The sequence below is a fragment of the Patiria miniata genome, unplaced genomic scaffold (assembly GCF_015706575.1).
Source record: "Patiria miniata isolate m_02_andy unplaced genomic scaffold, ASM1570657v1 HiC_scaffold_18, whole genome shotgun sequence".
Taxonomy (NCBI): domain Eukaryota; kingdom Metazoa; phylum Echinodermata; class Asteroidea; order Valvatida; family Asterinidae; genus Patiria; species Patiria miniata.
The window spans coordinates 16,233,965-16,255,193 of NW_024037056.1; the positions used below are offsets into that span (position 1 = coordinate 16,233,965).

The following is a 21,229-nucleotide window of genomic DNA, read 5'->3' on the forward strand; positions in this document are numbered from 1 at the left end:
TAATTTCTTGGTGTTGAGATTGGAATTTATTCCAGAACATGAAATGAATAAAATGCCAATGAGAAGATTCATTGAGAACTAATGCAACTGAGTAGTTGTTAGCGTGTCATTTTGTTCTTAGAAGTCACTTAGGGAAGAATTCTGTGCGTGGACATCTCTTATTTTTCCCTGCAGTGACCTGTTAGCCATCAGAAAGCGATAAACATGTTCTAAAACGTCGAATTTAGCAGGGAAAATATTAAAGCATTTACTGAGAAAACACTTGGAATTTTTCAGACCAGTCACATAGGGTTTGTACACAGGGTGTCAAGTGATGCCCAGGTATGGAACACTTTCCGTGACTTGATTTGAAAAGTTGCACCATAAATACCAAAATTCCTTTTTTTTTTTAATTGGCCTATTTTTTAGATGATGGACAACCTAAGTAGACATAAAAATGCATTATACTTATTTTTTGTACAATTTTGACAACAATTTGGTCAATAATTTTTGATTATTTCAAACTCAGAGAAAAGAAGGAACAGCAACAAACCAGCCAATTAATATAAACGTTCTTTTATTTCCAATGTAAAATAATGTAACATGGTCAATCATGGTTATATATCCGTCACTAAACTAAACCTGGGGGCCAGCCAAAAAATACGTAACAACATCAAAGAAAAAGTCAACAGATTTGCAGTTTCGTCTCGATCTTAATTACGCTGTGCTTGAAATAAAAATGCACCAAAAACAATAGAATAATATTATAAAACTTGTTACATTGTAGAATACACACACTGACCATCATTGTGTTCTCTTCGATCCAGTCAAACATGTACATACATTCATACAGTCGTGAATTTCTATACGCCTGAGGACAATGCTTTGTGTTTCTCTTTGTCCCTGTAATATAACACTCTCCCATAGACGAAGCACATAACTCTAGGATCGATGACCAAAAAGCCGTGATCTGATTGGTCAATGGGCACTGTTTGATTGACAGGCAGGGCGAGTCCATTGGCCTACTGATCACATATTTGGTCACCTGACCAAAAGTTGTGATCTCATTGGTCAATGCGCACTGTTTGATTAACAGGCAGGGCGGGTCCAATGGCCCACTGATCACATCTTTGGTCACCTGACCAAAAGTCATGATCTCATTGGTCAATGCGAACTGTTTGATTGACAGGCAGGGCGGGTCCATTGGCCTACTGATCACATATTTGGTCACCTGACCAAAAGCTGTGATCTCATTGGTCAATGCGCACTGTTTGATTGACAGGCAGGGCAGGTCCATTGGCCCACTGATCACATCTTTGGTCACCTGACCAAAAGCTGTAATCTTATTGGTCAATGCGCACTGTTTGATTAACAGGCAGGGCGGGTCCACTGGCCCACTGATCACATCTTGTGTTTTGGAAGTTTGATGCACTAGCTGTAAGTACACTTACTGTTGTTGCTTTTGCTGTTGTATCTAGGAATGCCTGTCATCACGCGCTGGCGGTCTGCAGTTCAGCAGGCAGGGGGCTCTTGGGGTGCTTACTCTCGAAGTGTTGCTTGTAGGTCTTGGGATCCGGCATTTGACTCTGTGAAATTTAGAAGCATTATGATTGAAAGTTAGAACAGTAGTAAAAACTAGTATCATTAGAAGAAGATTAATAAAATGATTACGATGATGAAGGTGGTTAGAAGGGACAGTGATCCCGGGCGAGTAGTCAATTTTCAGTTCAAGTACTTGCAGCAGATAATCTCCTGATGCATTTTGACCATTTTAACTGGTGCCCTTACTTTGCAGACGGTGCATGTGTAGGTGAGTGCCTTGGCGGCTGAAGCCTTTTGACTGGTCCCCTTCTTCAGTTTGGCCATTTTCTCGGCGTTCTTCTGCTGGGATTGGATCTTCTGTTGGCCGCGCGCCATGTTGGTTGATCACGATCAGAAACACGAGGGCTTGGTAAAGCTGTGAAGAAGAAAAAGCATTACAATTTTAAAAGAATACTTCAATTGTCAAATTCGTGTTTATGACCAGGTGCAGTTTTAGGTGGGGTGGAGGTGGGACTGGAGGTGGGGCTGGGGAATTCGGAGGGAGGCTAATCGCGCGATAGTGGCTCGAACTTGGGATCTGACATGGTCAATTTACGAGTCAGGTGCGCGTGCACTGCGCTATCCACTCAGACACACGTGCTCCTTGAACGATGATGGTGATTTGTAGTTGTACTTGTAGGCCTTCTCATATATGCGTCAAAGAGGGCGCTGTTCGATCTGCCGGCTTAATATAGTTTACTAAAATAAAGCCGGTGCCGGCCAAATATCCATTTGAACATGTGGAAAGACTGGGCATAGCCATTGTGACGTGAATGGCTGACTTGAGACAGGACATGCAGAAAAAAAAAGTGGCGATCGTGTAGTGTAACGTTCACGTTAGGGCCCCTGTTTTGTTTCAATCAAATGAGAGTCAAGAGTGTTTTTTATAATTCAAAAATTATGTTTTCAACCTAAAGCAGACTTCTCACAATTTTTTAATGACAACTTTTTGTAATTTTTGAACAGATTCTTAAGCGCTGAGTAGAAATTACGATATTCCTCCGGCGTCACGGTTTATGGTTGGTGCCGTCCGATTCAGCGCGCCTTGCACGCTCACGGTACATCGCACGTTGTCGCCATCTTTATTTTTGTACTTCTGTCGTCGTCATTGTGCCATTTTATCCCCAAACTTCTCTCAAAAAATTAAAACCCTGCCCTTTATCTATGACATACCATATGTTCTTAATGTCGCCAACTAGTTTGGTAGGTCAAATAATGGATTTTGTTCCCTTTACTAGGAATCGGGCCCGTAGATACACGATCGCCCAAAAAGTGACCGGAAATCTTGCACAACGTCATGAACGTCAATGCAAATTTGGCGTTGCAATTTTTAATGGACAAAAAAAAATGCGTTTGCAATTGAAAATAACAAAGCACTGACCGATAGATGTCAAAGTTAACATTTAAAGAAATTCTGCAGTCAGTTAATTATGTATAAAAACTTACTTGAATCAAAAACTTGGTATCTTTTTCTTCAGCAAAACATAAAATCGCAAGAAAGCACAGCGCCAGCGATCAATCCGCCATTCGCTGATTTCGCTAATCCGGTACGGTGGCCTATATCGGCTGTGGTTTGGAACTCCAAACAATGTGCATTGTCAAAATTGTTCATCGGGTAATGAATACAATAACACAGAAAAAAATTCAAATTACGTAAATATAATTATAGGCCTATATTTTGTGATCATTTCACTTCCAACTCAAATGTTTCTTAGCTACGTAAGTTAAGAAAAAACCCACTTTATAATTACCATTTTGCTGGGGCTGTGTCCTCTCTTGGCATACGTAGAATACGATTCAAAAGCGCGCCACCATGAGACAAGACGGATAAGCACGTGCAGTGCTAAATTTTATAAAACTGAGATATGTCAGTGTGTTGAGCGTTCAGTTGTTGGTTCTTTTCTAAATTCAGGTTTTGTGTTAAGGTAAGCTTCAAAACCGAAAGTAAAGTTGAAACAGTCTGTTTATCAAGGGGAAAAGTGCAAGTTACCTAAATGTTGTCATTAAAATCTTGTTTCACAACATGTTAATTACGGCCGGCTGTGCTGCGAATTAGAAAAGTAATTCCATTTTTTTTTTGATAGTGGATATTTTGCCGGAGGTAATGACGGCAAACTAACGATTACTAAAGGTTTGCCGGCGGCAATCCATATCAACAGAGGGCGCTGTACTCTTGAAAATAGGGCTGAATTATAAGATGTATTAAATTCCCACCAAAAGTTGTGTAGCACGGTTGGTGTAATGGTTAAGCAAAGGCTCTAGTAAGCGGGATGACTCACGTTCGATTCCGACCGCACCACATTTTAAAGTTTTTTTTCTCATCCCCAAATAAATATGAATATTCTTCTTTTATTATTTTAACATGTCTCAAACATTTTTTGCAGAGTAGGCCTATTACATTTTCTTTTTCAGATTTGTGGCTCTGGAGTCGGATCAAACATAATCAAGATTTTCTATCTATGAGTAGGACTACAAGGCAGGATTCTTCATGGTCGGCTGGCACATCTTCAAGTTCAACTCTTGACCTACATTGACAACTTCCCACTTAAGAACTTGAAGGATGAAAGTTAATTGACGAGTCTTCAAAATTTCAGTTGTCGAGCTGATTGTGTTATTGAAAGAACAGCCCACAAGAAGAAATGACAAATTGAAAAAAAAACCTGAAATGCACCATTTATAAGTTAAAAATTTCAAACCAACATGAGTGCCTGTCAATTCGTGAAATTCTGGCAAACATGGCAAACTGCTCCAAAAGTCTCAGTGAAGAAATTTTTGGGGAGTCTGAAGCCCATTCAGCATGTATTTGCTGCTAGGACTGGCAGTTGCAAGCTTTATGTCACCAACTACGTGACCAAAATCCCTTGCCGGAAGAGTTTGGTCAACTATGGTTGCAGGACTGCCGTCACGGCAATAAGAACAACACCAAGTTGTAATTTCTCAACTTCAGCAGTATCTTCGTCGAAGATTTCTACTCCGTCCTCGTTACCACCGTCCTCCGAGGCGCAACGGAGACAGGAAGAGGCGAGTGACATGGCAACGACTCAACTCGTCGGCAAACACAGGAGACGTCAGGATCGAGTATACGTCTGGGGGCTGTCATACACCGGCGCGCTGGGAATTCCAAGTTTCGTCAAGCCGAAACAGAAAGGGAAAGATCGTAAGCCTAGAAGGAAGTACCAGTCTTCCCCGTACTTGCTTCAGCAAAATGAAAAGGTGAAATATTGTTGTCAAAAGGGTGCAACCTAAGGGTGCAACCTAGTAGGTTTTTAGACTGCACAATGCTGAAACCAATAAAATCTAAGTAATTGACTTATGATTGACTTGTGATCAACTTGTGAATGACTTGGAACAGACTTGTGATTGACTTATGATCGACTTGTGATTTACTTGTGATTGGCCTGTGATGAAATTGAGAGTGAGTTGTAATTGAATTGTGATTTGATTTGTTGTTGACTTGTGATTGACTTGTGATTGACTTGTGATTGACTTGTGATTGACTTCAGATTGACTTGTGATTGACTTGTGATTGACTTGTGCTTGACTTCAGATTGACTTGTGATTGAGTTAAGATTGACTTCAGATTGACTTGAGATTGACTTGGGATTGACTTGGGATTGAGTAAAGATTGAGTTAAGATTGACCTTTGATTGACTTGTGACTGACTTGTGATGGACTTGCGATGGACTTGTAGTTGACTTGCAATTGACAGTCGGTTGACTCGTGATTGACTTGTGATTGACTTGAGGTTGACTTGTGATTGACTTGTGATTGACTTGCAATTAACTGTGATTGTGTCGTAATTGACTTGTGATTTCATTTGTGATTTACTTTTGATTGACTTGGGGCTGACAGTGATCGACTTATGATTGACTTGTGATTTGATTTGTTATTGACTAGTGTTTGACTTGTGGTTGACTTGTGATTAACGTGATCTGGTCATTTCATTTTCAGATTACCTCCATTGCGTGTGGATACGGCTTCACCCTGCTAGCGAGCAACACACTACAAACCACCAAAGTCTGGGGAACCGGTATCAACACGGACTCACAGCTTGGGTTCCAGCCCAGAAGCATAGAGAAAGGTACTGGTGAGAAAGTTTGCTTTAAATTCCTTGGGCAATAGAATATGGAGATATTGTATTACCCTCAAGCCACATACAAATTATGGGGCTACGGCTAAAAATAATGCACAGGTCTATGGGAAGTCACTGCAGCCGCTTCCAAAGCCAAGTAATAAGCCATTTGCAAGTAACGTCTACCCTTTGGAATTTACATTTCAAAAACATCTGGTACACTGACTTGCTCAGAATGCTTGGCACATTTTTACTTTGAATTCTTCAGACCAAAGACGCTGTTGCTAATCACACGATTCAGGGCAAGCTCTTGCATAGTTACGTAAGAGACGCTCAGCACCAATACATTGTTCACAATGGGTGAGAATGGCACAAAGACACCAGACCATGCCGGAGCGAATCACGTGATATAGTAACAGTGTCTTTGGTCGGGAGAATGCAAAGTTAAAACGTGCAAAGCATTGGATTAAGTCAGCGTTCCACATTTTAATCAAATTTAACTCGCAAATGCCTTATTCAGACATGGCAAAGCATCTAAGACATTCGCAAGCTGAAGAAACCATAGAAAGAAGACAGGGAAGAAATTACATTTTTTAGAGGTGGGAGGAAAACCTCAGAAGAATATTCTGGAGAAAACCAGAAATTTTAATCAAATTTAACTCGCAAATGCCTTATTCAGACATGGCAAAGCATCTCAGACATTCGCAAGCTGAAGAAACCATAGAGAGAAGACAAAGAAGAAATTAGATTTTTAGAGGTGGGAGGAAAACCCCAGAAGAATATTCTGGAGAAAACCAGAAATTTAAATCCAATTTAACTCGCAAATGCCTTATTCAGACATGGCAAAGCATCTTAGACATTCGCAAGCTGAAGAAACCATAGAGAGAAGACAAAGAAGAAATTAGATTTTTAGAGGTGGGAGGAAAACCCCAGAAGAATATTCTGGAGAAAACCAGAAATTTAAATCCAATTTAACTCGCAAATGCCTTATTCAGACATGGCAAAGCATCTTAGACATTCGCAAGCTGGAGAAACCATAGAGAGAAGACAGAGAAGAAATTGCATTTTTAGAGGTGGGAGGAAAACCCCAGAAGAATATTCTGGAGAAAACCCCACGGAATCAGGTAGGGACTGAAAACCCAATCCACGTGTGGAACAGGGCAGGAATCGAACCCGGGCCACAGCGATGGAAGGCGAGGAAAGAACCACTTCACCAATTAACCTAACTCCTTGTTTTATTTTGTTGCTAATTTTAGAGGAAGGTATGGATTATATACTGGCCCCTGTTCCCATCGATCTGCCGCTGACCAGACCGCGAGCAACCAGAGTCGCCCAGGTGTCGTGTGGGAGGGCCCACTCACTCATACTCACCGACAACGAAGGAGGTAGCTGGAAGGGTCAATTCAGAAAGGGCAGAGGGAATTTTGTCAATTTTTGATAAAAAATTAAAAACAAACAATTTAAAAAGATAGTCTGTTGTGTTTTTTATACGGCAGAGGAAGGGGAAAACAAGATTACGAGTGCCTACTCATCAAGCAGTACCTGATTATGTTAAATGACTCACTCACTTACTCATCAAGTTGGTCAGTGACTCGCTCAGTAAGAGAACGCTAGGTTGGTTCCTCCGGGCCCAGCAATAGGTTTCTCTCAAATGACGTCACTTCCTACTGATTGCCACCTGCATTGGCATTTCGGGCGTCAATTGTTTTGACGCGCATCGGCTGCACCGTATTTCGAAGAATTTTTTAGCGACACGCGCACGTGTTTAGAACATTTTGCACACTGCGCGCACACGCACCTGATGGCGTTGAATACGCAGTTGTAATTTTCCTACGAAGAGGAGGTCCTATGAGAGAGATCTATACATTTTTTAAGATTTAAGAACCATCGCAGTCCGGCAGTGAGTACAATAGTACTGTTTCAAATGTTGTTGAAACCAGTAGAAGGGCGGATCCAAAACCAAAGTTTCCGGGGGGGGGGGGGGGGGGGGGGCTAGAGGGCAAGTATTTTTTTCCAAGAAGGAGAAAGGGATTAAGTATTGAGTATCGTGTGTTATTTCCACATTGTAATATTAAAACTAAAGGGTATGTGTAGCTGATGGCTTGCGAGGGCGATACGCACCGTTTTAATTAATTTCCTGAAAATTTAAGACAAAAAGGTGTCTTCACTCCTCCGATTAAAAAAACTTGTTGGGGGGGGGGGGGGTAGCTGCCATGGCCCCTTTTGCCCCCCTCCTGGAGTCGCCAGTGAACTAGTATTGAAAGAAAAATGGAAACTGATTACATACTTTTATCTTCCTTTTCCTATCCCTTGTGCTAACATCCATGTTGTTCTTTACATTGTTGTAAGAAAAATGTACTTTTTTGTTTAGTTTTTAGTTTAGGAAACAATGCCCACGGACAGTGCGGAAGAACCATCATTGAGACTGAGAACTACAGATCCAACGCAGTCATTCATAACATCAAAGGAATCGAAGGAACAGTGACGCAGGTAATGCTGAAAAACTTGTGTTGGAGTTTCTTTATCCTTAACCCTTCAAATTCCAACAGAATCCATGAGGTGTTTTTTAAAAGGATTTTGAAGGAACAGTGACACGGGTAATGCTGAAAAACTTGTGTTGGAGTTTCTTTATCCTTAACCCTTCAGATTCCAACAAAATCCATGAGGTGTTTTTAGAGGATTTTGTTGGACTGATCTGGAGCATCCCATAGGCGTTTTTACAATAAATTTGCTTGATGCCCTATGAAAGTGAATTGCGAAGAATGTGTTATTTGTTTCCTACGCAGTGGTGGATTTTGGAGGATTCAGGAATGCTCACAGCAAAAATTCATGGGGAGTCAAAGTTAGCATAGTGCTTGTTAATTCTTTGGCATCTCTAACATATTCAGGCTAATATTTTACCCAAAATTGGTAAAACTATATTTTCACAACTTTTGCAATCAAATTCCACATTCCCGTCATGTGTTTATTTTCATTAGCCATTTGAGATATTTTGTACTGAATTTTTTTCGTTATCGTAGGTTGAGTGCGGTCACGACCATAGCCTTTTCCTGACAGAAGAGGGCGCTGTTTACAGCTGCGGCTGGGGCGCAGACGGCCAGACTGGTAAGAACGTGATTATTAGAATGTTCATAGTGATTATACTTAAGTATTGGATGCCTCACATGATTTTTACTACCCCTGATTGATGAGATTATACTCATTTCTGGCTCAGACCGTAACCGATCACTTGGCTAATGCCAGGAATAACATGCACACCTATGGAAGCCACTGGCTAGCGGCTACAACCACTTCCCATAGCCTCGTGTGTTATCTCCAGCCGTAGCCATATGTGATTTGGACACGGCTTCAACTGTTAAATTTTCTTTCCTTCAACAAGGACTGGGTCACTACGAGAGCGTTGACCATCCAGTGCCACTTGAGGGCGACATTAAAGGAGAGAAAATCATCAAAATATCTACATTTGCTGACTGCTGCCTTGCAGTGTCTGGTGAGATTTGAAAAATTGTTGAAGGTTTATGGTAACACCATGAAAAGATATCTTTGTTGGGGATATATGTCTTTTTAAAGTACAGGATTATTAATTTATAATAATTATGATAATGTAGTGCTTATATGGGCTCCGTGCCCCGACGAAAGAGGGCGCCCTTTTACATAGCAACGACGTCCCATGGGCGGGACATTTCGCTGGTTAGTGACGCGCACCGTTCCTTGTGTGTGACGCACGTACACCAGGGGATTTGTGCTATGTACACGCAGTGGCCGCGCTTCGCGGCAAATGAATTGCAGTCAGGCAAGATGGCGTTGGTTGGTCACCCCCAACTGTACTCTCTTTGCCGGTGAGAGGGTACTTGTGAACGGAGCGGCTAGCACTCAGTAGTAGAGTCTCAAAGTACTGCATAATATTACCCCCGTTCATTTATTAGGCACGGCAACCAGTTTTCTATAGCAGCTCGAGATCAGCACAGTCTGGTCTCTACCCTCACAGATACTAATTCGTACTCCTGAATTGAGATAGGCAATTGTTGCAAAGTGTCTTGCCCAAGAACACAAACATCACGTTCTTGTCAAAGATTAAACCCACATACCATTGCACATGTATAGTGTAAAGGGAATAAACATCATTTGCTTTTGGTTGGATTTAGGGGGTTAGAATTTTATAGCAAATATTGTTACACTAACTTGTTTGAAGTTTTGTGTTCGTAGATGATGGAAAACCAAGAAAAACAATCATGTTCCTGTGGTCTGGTTCCCTGACCCCACTCAAACTGAAATTTATAGACATCATGAAATTGTAAGGTCAGGGAACCAGTCTAGCTGGCTTATACCCATTCAAAGCTGTGTAATCGATTGTGCACAAACAAATATGGACAAATTATGTTAATGCCATGGTCAGCCGACCAGCGTTGGAAATTGATACAAAAATACCACTTTTCTTGAAAATAACAACACACGTGGTGCCACGGTTTTATAGGATGCTTTAGACTGTCATTCAGTCCAGTAAGGTATGTCATAATAATTTGGTAGTTTTCTTTTTTGATGTTTGCAAATGTTGTATATCCCCTTTAAAATCCCTTTCTTAAATTGAAATTGTGGATTTTAAATTTTTTTTACAGAGAAAGGTGATATATTTGGATGGGGCAACTCGGAGTACAATCAGCTTAACAGCGTCACAGAAGAAATGCAGGTAGTTCATTTAAATTATTTCTTATATGGCCTTCACATTGTAAGATTGCTTTACCCTCCTCATTACCTCAAATAATAAATGGTATGGTCTTGACTGTGTGTAGGTGTACGAGCCAAGGCGTCTTCCATTCAGCGGTGTAGGGAAGGTAGTGGGTGCTGCAGCTGGAGGGACCATTTGCCAGCTTGTTAATGGTGAGAAAATGTGCATTTTAAAAGACACAAATGTACCATCATACAATTAAAATCGTAAGGACTTACGATGACTTGCAATAACTTGTGATGACTTGTGATGATGTACTTATGATGACTTGTGAACACTTACGATGACTTATGATGACTTATGATGGCTTGTGATGACTTGTGATAGCTTATGATGGCTTATGATGGCTTATGATGACTTGTGATGACTTATGATGGCTTATGATGGCTTATGATGGCTTATGATGACTTGTGTTGAAGGATTTGATTTAACTTTTGGAGGAAATTAACACAAAAAAATTGACAGTTATGTGTTGCATTTTCACAGCTTTGGTTAAATGGACAGACTGCTTCTCAGTGTCTCTTATTTTGAATATTCAAATTCGTGTATGAATATTCATGTTTGCAGACGCCGGCGATGTTTTCGTTTGGGGCTATGGCATTCTGGGTAAAGGACCCAAGCTGAGCGAGAGTAAATATCCGGAGCACGTCCCGGCCATCTTGTTTGGACAGACAAAGCTGAAGCGGGACGTCATGGTAACCCAAGTGCATTGTGGGTTGCATCACTTCGCTGCAGTTACAAGTGAGTGAAAGAGATCCAAAAAACGATAATTGCTGATTTTTTACTAAACAGGACGGAATTTCAGTTCTTATTTTCTATTATGTATCTTTGCCCCTGCCGCATGATGAAGTACACCTGAAGTGTCAACCTTGTACCCAGGGTATACTTCAAATTTTGTCTCAACAGTAGACCCTGGATGATAACTTGCTCCCTGTTGTCTGATTTGTTTCCACGGTAACAATTAAACTTCAAGGATTGTGCACATAGGTGATTTAAAATTGGACATGTATCATATATTTTTTTGTAGACATCATTGTAGATATCATGTTCGATCTACAGTATGTCTCCAAATCAAAAATCCGTCTGACTATTTTTGAAATAACTTCAAAATCATAAGTGACTTTGGAAATGTTTTAATTGTGCTAATACTCCTTATCCTTGGCCCAAACCCCTATGAGTTTCATTCAATTTCAGTCACGCATCACTACACAATTGTCAGTTCATCACAACATTTTTTGGACACTGACCAAGTTCCTTGCCTTAATCAATTTCAGTACTGTGTTAAGTAAGCTGTGTAAAATCCTTCATGTTGTGAAAAGGGCTGCGGTTGGGATTGGAATCATTTGCCTGGCTATCAGTCATCATGGCAAGACCTCAGTTTAATGCTCAAGGGCAAATGATTCCAATCCCAAACCACATCAGCCTTTTTTTTCCAACGTGCAGGATTTTACACAGCTTACATAGCACAGCACTGAAATTGATTATTAAAGGCAAGGAACTTCGTCACAGTTTAATAGATGGACACTGTTTTTGGGACAAACTGTATTTTTTTCAGAAGCAAATCTGCCTATTTCCATTTTGCCGAGTATTATTTGAAGTGTAATTAAATTTGTTTCAAATTTTAAAAGATAATTTTTCATCTTTTTTTGTTTTGTAGATCATGGAGATCTGTACACCTGGGGAACGAACGACTCAGGCCATCTGGGCTTGGCAAGTCTGCAAAACCAATTCTTCCCACTCAGGGTAAGTAGAAAACTCTGTATTAAAGAACCCCGTGTGTAAAAATATGAAGAACATTATTGTGGATGGACACTTTTGAAGAATTTTCGTGGTTTTTTTTTTGACCACAGGTGTGTATGGCAGCAGAAGTCAAAACAGTGGCCTGCGGTGTGGATCACACGGTGGCGCTCTGCAAAACATTTGTCTGATACAGGTAAAAACATGAATGAGATAACTGTTTTAAAAATGGCAACTTTAAAATCCAGTGGAAAGTTTACCGGATTTTGAAGGATTGAGGAAGGTAGAGCCCAGCTAATTTTGCTATACATGAGGCTTGATGCTCCTTGAAACTTGGTGGGTACAAAGAGTGTGCCTTTGGATTCCTGCACAGTGGAGGATTTTGTAGGATTGAGGAAGGTAGAGCCCAGCCACTTACTTTACATGGGGTTTGATGTAATACTTGAAACTTGGTAGGTACAAAGAGTGTGTGTGCCATCGATCCTGCACAGTGGAAGATTTTGTAGGATTGAGGAAGGTAGAGCCCAGCCACTATTACTTTACATGGGGCTTGATGCTACTTGAAACTTGGTAGGTACAAAGAGTGTGCCATTGGGTTCCTGCACAGTGGAGGATTTTGTAGAATTGAGGAAGGTAGAGCCCAACCACTATTACTGTACATGGGGCTTGGTTCATCTTGAAACTTGGTAGGTACAAAGAGTGTGCCATTGGGTTCCTACACAGTGGAGGATTTTGTAGTATTGAGGAAGGTAAAGCCAGGCACTATTACTTTACATGGGGCTTGATGCACTTAAAACTTGGTAGGTACAAAGAGGGTGCCATTGGGTTCCTGCACAGTGGAGGATTTTGTAGGATTGAGGAAGGTAGAGCCCAGCCACTATTACTTTACAAGAAAAGTAATAGTAAAAGTAAATTTTCACTTTAGAAGTTCACAGAATTGCCCAGCTTTCACTATACATTTAATCATGCTGCAAATTGAAGGGCCCCGTCTCAATTCATATCTGGGACGAGTTCCGGACAAGTTGCGGGGAGAATCATTCACTCCGTACGGAAGAAACTCTGCATTTGTCCCGGACATGTTCCGGGGAAATTTTCATTAGCAACTGCTTGATGACTCACCAATACTGATAGCGTCATTGCAGGAAGATTGCGGGGAAGTCGTTTAGAACCCTGCAACTTATACCCGATACAATGTCTGCAACTTGTCTGGGCTATGAATTGAGATAGGCTCTTTAATCTTATTAAACTATCGCGGTAGAATTGCGTTAACGCAGCATGTGAAATATTGTCCAATTGCATAGTAGAGAAATGGATGTGGAATGCGTGAAATCTGAGACAAACTCAACTTAGCTTACAAAAATAGGGTTGTCTAAGGGGCCTGGGTAATCATAAACGGCGATAGGTCAATTGTAAGGAAAACAATAATGACATTATATTATGACATTGTATTTAAACGTTCCATTCAGCATGGAGAACAACTTTATTGTAAAAATTTACCACCATCTTACCCAAAGATTCGTTTACATACATCGCTCAAATTAACATGACAAAATATTTCTATAGAAGTTGAAACATGAAGATATCGATGCATACATGCATATAATATGTACAGTATGATTTCTAATAATGTTTAGGCAAACTTTAATAAACTTTAAACCTCTTCATTTCAAATATTTGTTAACTATTTTGTCTTGTTCTTTCATGCTTTTTGTACATAGAATTAACTATGAAATATAATTTCTAAATAATATAGCTATTTAATGCATCTTGCAAAATATTAATTCACCTTACCAAAAATTGAACCTTTTTTTTGGTCTGAAATGACTTACCCCTTGAAATAAAATCTTATAGTACAATTTTTTTGTTTGTTAATAAAATTCTTCAACAACTGAAAATTTCAAATTGCATTGACATGAAAACAGGAATTAAGGGAAAAAGCAATTTAAACAATTCTACATTTTGGAAGTCTGCGCATCTTTACAAAAATACATATTCTGACCCAAATAACATGTTTTTATCAGATTCATACAAAACTCATTTTTCTTAATAATGAAATTCTTAGTCATAAACAGGGTAACATATTCTATTTTTTTTACCCAGGATTTTTTTGTTTTTTACAATTAAGAGCATCTCTCAGAATTTTTTTTTTTAGAACTATTGGATTATAACTTAAAAACAATGGGTTGAACAACCAGTGGCGCCAGACTCTACACATTTTTTAATTTTTTTTTTTTTTGGGGGGGGGAGGGTAGTCTATGAAATAGACCCTGGCCCAGGCGAAGCCAACCATGGTCTATGATATGTAAACAGACTCGGCAGTTAATTATGCAACTAGACTGCGTATGACCTCAAAAAACTGACCAATCAGCAGGTGCCTCCTATACGTGCGTAATTCGAGCTCCCGTGTGCGTAAACATCACACCCACGATGAGTAGCATTTTTGACAAGGTTAATTGTATTACAAAATGCAGCATCAATTGACCTATCACAATCTTAGTCCTGATTTCGGAATGAATGACGTCAAGCATGCTTAGATTTTCTGATCTGAAAATTAATGTGGCCTGACATTGCGAACTTAACAAGTTCTTCTTCAGAGGCTAAAACAGAAATGACAGAGGTACATACATTAACATGGGGGTGCACAAAAACATGCAGGGCTGAAAGAAGAAACACAAAAGGAGGATTAGGTGGGAAAGGTGTGGAAAGATGCAGGGGAGGGTGGATGAGAGAACAAAGAAACAAAGGGAGATGGCAAACCACAAGGGGTCTGGTATAAACAAGGGAGGGACCAGATTTTCTGATGTTAGAAGATTTTCTGATGTTAAAAGGGAGACTAGGCTCCATGGATAATGGGTGATACTCAGACTGGGAGGGGGGGGGGGAGGAGGGGTGTTTCTCAAATCTTATAGGTCAAAGTGGAAAATACATGTACAAACAAAAATCACACTTTGAAATGAATCTTCAGAACTTCTCCATATACAATTTGTAGCATCGGCCATTATAGAGAAAATGTTAAGTGCTTTTGTACAAATCTGTACTATACAAAGCATGCCCGACATTTAGAAGTACGTGTATATTATGTATGAATATAGGACTGCCCATTTTCTGCTCAGGAATACAAATGCAAAGCAAGATGTGTCAGTCTGCGTATTATATCGTACAAGCACAATAAGACAACTTGGAAGCCAGTTCACATAAAATGATAAGTGATGAAGGTTATCTGCATATATTGAAATTGTAGAAATGCACCCAAAACATGCCTTTCAGACGAAGCCGTTTTTAACAGATATATTTGTACAGCTTTTATGCTCTGTTTTCTCATTTCAGGTTTATTGTATCTCGTCAGAAGATTTCGTCAGCCAGAGCCTCGCGCTGTTTCTGCTTGGCCTTGGCCCAGACGCGGCGCCCTCCGTTGACCGAATATGGGTCCTCGGGCACTTCAATATCCTGGGCCCCGGTCTCCTGGAAACGCTTCAGACTCCGCTGGCGGAAAGCAGCTGAAACACGATAAGTAATTACAAGACATTTAGTGCCTTTAAAATGACGTCGGCAGTCGGAGGAAATGTTGCAATAAATTGATTATAGAAAATAGTGGATGCATCATGTGTTAGTTTGAAATCCGAGGTGTTCTCTCGGTCACTAGTACTTTCGATGTGGAGTCAACTTTAAGGAAAGTCTCTGTGTACGAAACTATTGCCGGAGTAAACAATATGCTATGACCTTTGAGCAGTTGGGTCAACTTGTTCGCAAAGATCTGAGGCTGGACACCATACTGAAAGCATATTAATGAGGTGCTGATATAGTGCTTTATACCAAAGGTCTCAAAATGCTTCGCGATTATTACCCCTGTTCATCAGGCCATGAGACCTGTTTTACAGAACCTCGAGATCAGCGCATCTACCTTCACAGGTACCCATTTATACTCCTGGATGGAGAGATGCAATTGTAGTAAAGTGTCTTGCCCAAGAACACAAGCGCCATGGTCTCAACCCTCACAGGTACCTATTTATACTCCTGGTTGGAGAGAGGCAATTGTAGTAAAGTGTCTTGCCCAAGAACACAAGCGCCATGGTCTCAACCATCACAGGTACCTATTTATACTCCTGGTTGGAGAGAGGCAATTGTAGTAAAGTGTCTTGCCCAAGAACACAAGCGCCATGGTCTCAACCCTCACAGGTACCTAATTATACTCCTGAATGGAGAGATGCAATTGTAGTTAAGTGTCTTGCCCAAGAACACAAGCACCGTGTTCCCCATCAAAGTTTGAACCCTAGTACCATGGGGCGTGAGTCAACACCGTAACCATTCGACCACAGCGCTCCACCAGAGTTTTTATGTCACGCCAAGTTACACACTGCAAATGTGCTATGTGGTTGAAACAGCATATTAAGCAGCAAATTATTTATGAAATTATCTTGGCTGCACATTCGTGTAAAATGTAAGATTAGACCGTGAAATCCTAGACTTGCGTCATGCTTACCAGCATTACGGACCGACAGGGAGCGCAACACTGCGCGTCGTACCGACGAGCTTTGATATCCTCCCTCGTCACCTTGGTACAGACTGGATCCAGTGTCGCTGTCGTTGGAAACGATAGACAGACGGTCCATTTCTTTGGTCACAGCTGCAAATTAAACGGAAAACATAAAAATTGAAAAAAACATTGCCAGCTCTCTTGAATGATGCAGTGTGTTATTATGCACAAAATAACTGGAAATGAGGTCACAAGTCTATGAACCCATGAGTGACCACACGAGGGTCCAGTAATTCAGCTTTTGGAAATAGGACCATTGAAAGGTTACTCACAGGCGTGAGGGAGCATACATGTGATGCGATCAAGCTAAATGAGTCGTTTGTCGGGAAAATTCATTTGGAGATTCAGGCCAAAATACTTCACATCACTTTATCAGATTTCGTGGTGTTGCGACTTCCATAAGTTTTGAACTAAAGATGGTACCAGCATGCTATTTTCGCAGCAGGAATGCTGAGATTGTGCTCTTTTAAAATCTGTAAAAAAACAACAAATTGACCTGGGTCGACAAACGACTCATTTAGCTTGATCGCATCACAAATATGCACAAGTGCCCAAAATTAATAGTTATGTGTTTTATAACACTCCTCAATCCGCAAAGTTGCTATTTGTTATGACAATAGATGAGCCTTTTAATAACCTTGAACAAAAGTTTGGTGTATAAAGCCAGACTGGGCACAACATTATATAATTCCATTTCAAGACCTTTATTTTGAGCATCAGAAAGGTCCAGGAGGAAAAATGTTCACTCATTTATTCTCAAGACTCACCAGGCTGGTTTCCTTTGTCGTCCTTGGGGTTCTCCCAGCTGTACATGGCTTCCATGCCCATTTTCTTAGCTTTCTCCATTTCGTTCAGTCTCGCTTTCCGTCCGTCCTTCTTGGTGTTCTCCTTCTCAAAGTTGGAGCGGCGCATGTTGGACTTGGCCCACTTGCGGCTCGCCTGTTTTAAAACACAGGACAAAATTGGATTCAGTTTCTTTTCAATCTTGTATGCATCAATTCTAAAGGACTTGGATTTGGACAGTTGTAAGGACCAGTTCATACTAAGTATTAGCCCAGGTTGGACTCGGTTGTGTACACGCGACGGAGTCCAGCGTATAAACGTCTGCTGCCATTCTACATTATGAACACTGAATCATCATTAACTTTCTGTACTATCAACTTAACATTGCAACATGTGCAATATTGGCATTGAGGCATGTCAGTCCATGACACATTCTCAATAAAAACTTTTGACCTAATTGTGAAAAAAGGTCTAACACAAGATAAGACACTACCCTTCCCAGACCTCCATCTTATACCGCAATGTCATCCTTCAATTCTCTCGAGACCATCCCAGTTAAATCTTTACACCTTACAAGTCTTTGCTAAAATTTGACACAAATTACTCATAGCGTTTTATCAGATCTTTTCTCCGGTTTAGTCTAAGGCCAAATATCCCATGCATTTCCTTGTTTTGTGATGCGGGTCCTGATACTGTCTTTTCTCATATAAGCAAGTGGCCTCAATGATAAACGTGTAAGAATGGTTAAGTCTTTGGGATTAAGCAGGATTTTGAAGAACTTAAAAGATTAAAGGATTAAGACTTAAGGCAGTCTTGATTTTGAACTTGGTTTGTAAGTGTCAGTGAAGAACTAAATTTCATCTGCCTAGAAGAGCCATTTTAGAAGATTGCTGAAAATGCCTCTTTAATCCAGATAATTTGGAAAGGATTAAGAGCTTAGTCAATAATTATTTAATCCCATTACTCATAAGGCTAGACTTGAGGTAGAATTTGAATCATATCTGTGAATTGTACATTGTTCTAGAACAATTTCTATGGACGTTTATAAAGTGCCTCTCTCCCACATTTGATCAAATTCTCTTATCCATAGCCTACAAGAAAATAAAAGCCGGATATAATATGATAAAAGTGATCATTTCTTTTGTAGATTTCTTTGCTACATTTCTTTTGCAGATGTTTTTTCATGTATTCCAACTTTGTGTATGAACATGTTCACTAACTTACCGATCGGCCCATTTCACTGGATTCTATCTGCTTCGCTGTTCGGTAAACGGACAGAATCTTGGTAGCATCTTGCAGGACTGCCAAAGAAAACAAATAATTAACATTAACTCACGTTAAAAATCTGGCATCAGAAACTTAACGGATATTTAACCACATACAATCTAAAAACCATACTTTTAGCTTTTTTGCCCCACCTCACCTTTCACATTCCAGAAATGATTTATAATAATTTTTTCATAAATTTATATCGCACAAATTCCATATGAGTATGATCAAATGCCCATCACAATTATTATTATCCCTGGTCATCAGGAATGAGACTCTGCAGCAGGTCAAGATTTGTGCATTCTGGTCTCTACCTTCACAGGTACCCATTTATACTCCAGGGTGGAGAGAGGCAATTGTAGTAAAGTGTCTTGCCCAAGAACACAAGCACCATGTTCCCTGTCCGGATTCGAACCCATGTATCACACACACAAGTCGAACACCGTAACCATTGGACCACAGTGCCCTACAAGAAATTAAAGTTACCATCAGCCTCTGGCATAACAGTTGCTTTAAAAATATTGTGTCTTATCAAATGTTATGCTGAATTATAAATGCATTTGACAATGTTAACAGAACTCAGCACTACAGTCAATGTCCACTAAAACAACACACAATGAAAAGCACATTACAATACAACTTGGAGTTTAGACTTTTTTTGTAGGATTGAGTGTATATAATAGGATTGAAGATAAATAAAAGAATCATTCACTTTCAAATTTTGAAAGAAAGGAGCATCCTACTCCTTATCCCCAAAAGGTTGGGTATGTATGTATTCAATCTTCATGTTTAGTATGTAATGAAAACAGTGTTTCGGGAAGACCATTGGTGAGTGCAGGGTGTATAATTGTGCTACATGTATGTAGTGTTGTGAAAGCATTTCCTGTGTTTGGAAGAGAGGATATTGCAAAGCTGCTTCTTCAATTGAAAGCTTATTTTTGTTTTGAAGTATGTTACTTTTCAGCTTCTCAAACACATGTGCAAATCATCTTTGAAAAATGCTGACTTAAATAAACTACAGCAGAACTATCTAAGTGATAAATATCATAAACTACAACTACTTTTGCTTTGCTATGTAATTAGGAGTACATGAAGTGATGATATCTGTATCTAGAAATCGTTCTGAAAGTATCAAATTTAAGGAGGTGCTATTCCAGTGCAATGTCTACTGAAGTCTTCATTGTTAGTCATGGTTTCGATTGTGGAAACAGGATATTCGAAACCAACCTGAACAATAAATTAAGCCTTCCAGTTTTTGGTGACACAGGCTATAAAGAAAACAACTGGCCCAATTTGCTCCTCGGACTCTGATTGTAACTGCATTCACTTACTGGTGGTCATCTGGGTATTTGTCCATCTTATCAGAGACTACTCATTCATTGTATTCAACATTACAGCTCTGAAGTGTTTTTGTAAAGACCCAGGGGTCACTGAATCCTGCAAACTATACCCAGTCATTGGGAGGGCATTCTATGCGGCAACTCACTCGTCACTTTTTGTTGGCATGACTGAGCTGGATGGGAACTTCTGGTGAAATCGGATAACTGTTGAGCCCAATTTTTAAGTGTACTTCATGCCAATGCTAATGCGAAGCGAATTTGACATCACCAAGCGGTCGCTTCGAAATTCGCTGAAGTTGAAATGTGTTCAACTTTTGCGAATTCACGGCACAAAAACTTGCCCTGACGTCGCAAAGTCACGTTCACGTTCGCGACGAGTATGAGCCGGCTTTTATTCCGTTTGAAACAATCATTAGGGTACAATGTAACTAGATTTTGAAATATGTAGATTTGCGGTCTAATTAACGCAAGTATGAACAGAGCACTACAGCAAAGCATGATTTTGCTATGTCGCTACTCCAAGCTTTAAGCATTGACACTCTGCAGTTTTTGACGCATCTTCTTACCATCTGCAAATTTGTTACCAAAGGGCACACCTGTCATTGCTTGAAGGACTACAGATAAAATAAAACATCATGCATCAACAGAAGAAAAAATGAACAATGACTGCATGACAATGAAAACTTTTCTGATGTTGCTATGTGGGAAGGAAGGAAGAACTGTTCTACCAATATTTTCATGATAGGTGCACCTATAGGTTGCAGACAGTAATTAAACTGCCATTATCCTCAGTGATAATTACGCCCTCTTCCCAAAATTATGAAATATACTCACAACTCTCCAAGGTGTTTGAGACAAGCATCAAAGTAAAGCTTATTTTATCATAGTACGTGTACATGTACGTTGTCTCAACCTTGGTTCCCCTTTTAAGGTGTTGTACAGGAGACCTGGCTTTTGGAAACTTACTTTTGGGGTTGTCCAGTCGGAGAGCTGGTAGCACCACGATGCTTATCCAGCAAGGCGTGTTGACATCCTCCACAGCATCCTTGACAAAGCTGAGTGAGACGTTACAGAGTTGCTTGAGTCGCTTCTTGTCGATCTCCGACTGGTCTGACTTCTTGGCCTCTAGAGCCAGCTGGATCTTGTACTCCTTGATGTCAAACACCTGCGACAACGGAGATTGAACAACTGAGAACCTTATTGTTGGA

General features: G+C 40.2%; 3 protein-coding genes across 6 annotated transcripts in view; 1 reads left to right on the forward strand and 2 right to left on the reverse strand.

The window, feature by feature from the left end:
* Positions 1 to 1,409: 1,409 nt before the first annotated feature.
* On the reverse strand, positions 1,410 to 3,130 carry LOC119724885 (zinc finger protein 706-like). The gene is made up of 3 exons (XM_038196180.1): positions 3,007 to 3,130; positions 1,768 to 1,936; positions 1,410 to 1,565 (listed from the first exon to the last, which is right to left on the reverse strand). The coding sequence occupies exons 2-3, from the start codon at positions 1,894 to 1,896 to the stop codon at positions 1,470 to 1,472; spliced, it is 225 nt and encodes a 74-aa protein (XP_038052108.1). The 5' UTR covers positions 1,897 to 1,936; positions 3,007 to 3,130; the 3' UTR covers positions 1,410 to 1,469.
* A 224-nt stretch (positions 3,131 to 3,354) lies between these two features.
* LOC119724883 (RCC1-like G exchanging factor-like protein) lies at positions 3,355 to 15,686 on the forward strand. 4 transcript variants are annotated; one of them, XM_038196178.1, is made up of 13 exons: positions 3,355 to 3,485; positions 3,945 to 4,773; positions 5,512 to 5,641; positions 6,889 to 7,017; positions 8,004 to 8,122; positions 8,653 to 8,737; positions 9,012 to 9,122; positions 10,249 to 10,319; positions 10,423 to 10,510; positions 10,926 to 11,099; positions 12,016 to 12,101; positions 12,209 to 12,291; positions 15,423 to 15,686. In XM_038196178.1, exons 2-12 carry the CDS (start codon positions 4,261 to 4,263, stop codon positions 12,284 to 12,286), a joined length of 1,584 nt encoding a protein of 527 aa, XP_038052106.1. In that variant the 5' UTR covers positions 3,355 to 3,485; positions 3,945 to 4,260; the 3' UTR covers positions 12,287 to 12,291; positions 15,423 to 15,686. The 4 variants fall into 4 exon arrangements, with proteins under 4 accessions (XP_038052106.1, XP_038052105.1, XP_038052104.1 ...); XM_038196177.1 differs by having other exon boundaries at positions 3,950 to 4,773; XM_038196176.1 differs by having other exon boundaries at positions 3,973 to 4,773.
* The window catches only part of LOC119724882 (myosin-IIIb-like), a 32,994-nt gene continuing 26,617 nt past the window's right edge, over positions 14,853 to 21,229 (reverse strand). Inside the window, exons 22-26 of the mRNA XM_038196175.1 lie at positions 20,988 to 21,186; positions 18,637 to 18,713; positions 17,397 to 17,568; positions 16,576 to 16,719; positions 14,853 to 15,592 (exon numbers count right to left, since the gene is read on the reverse strand). Of these exons, the coding sequence (XP_038052103.1) occupies positions 15,438 to 15,592; positions 16,576 to 16,719; positions 17,397 to 17,568; positions 18,637 to 18,713; positions 20,988 to 21,186 (747 nt within the window). The 3' untranslated portion in view covers positions 14,853 to 15,437. The remainder of the gene's footprint in view (positions 15,593 to 16,575; positions 16,720 to 17,396; positions 17,569 to 18,636; positions 18,714 to 20,987; positions 21,187 to 21,229) is intronic.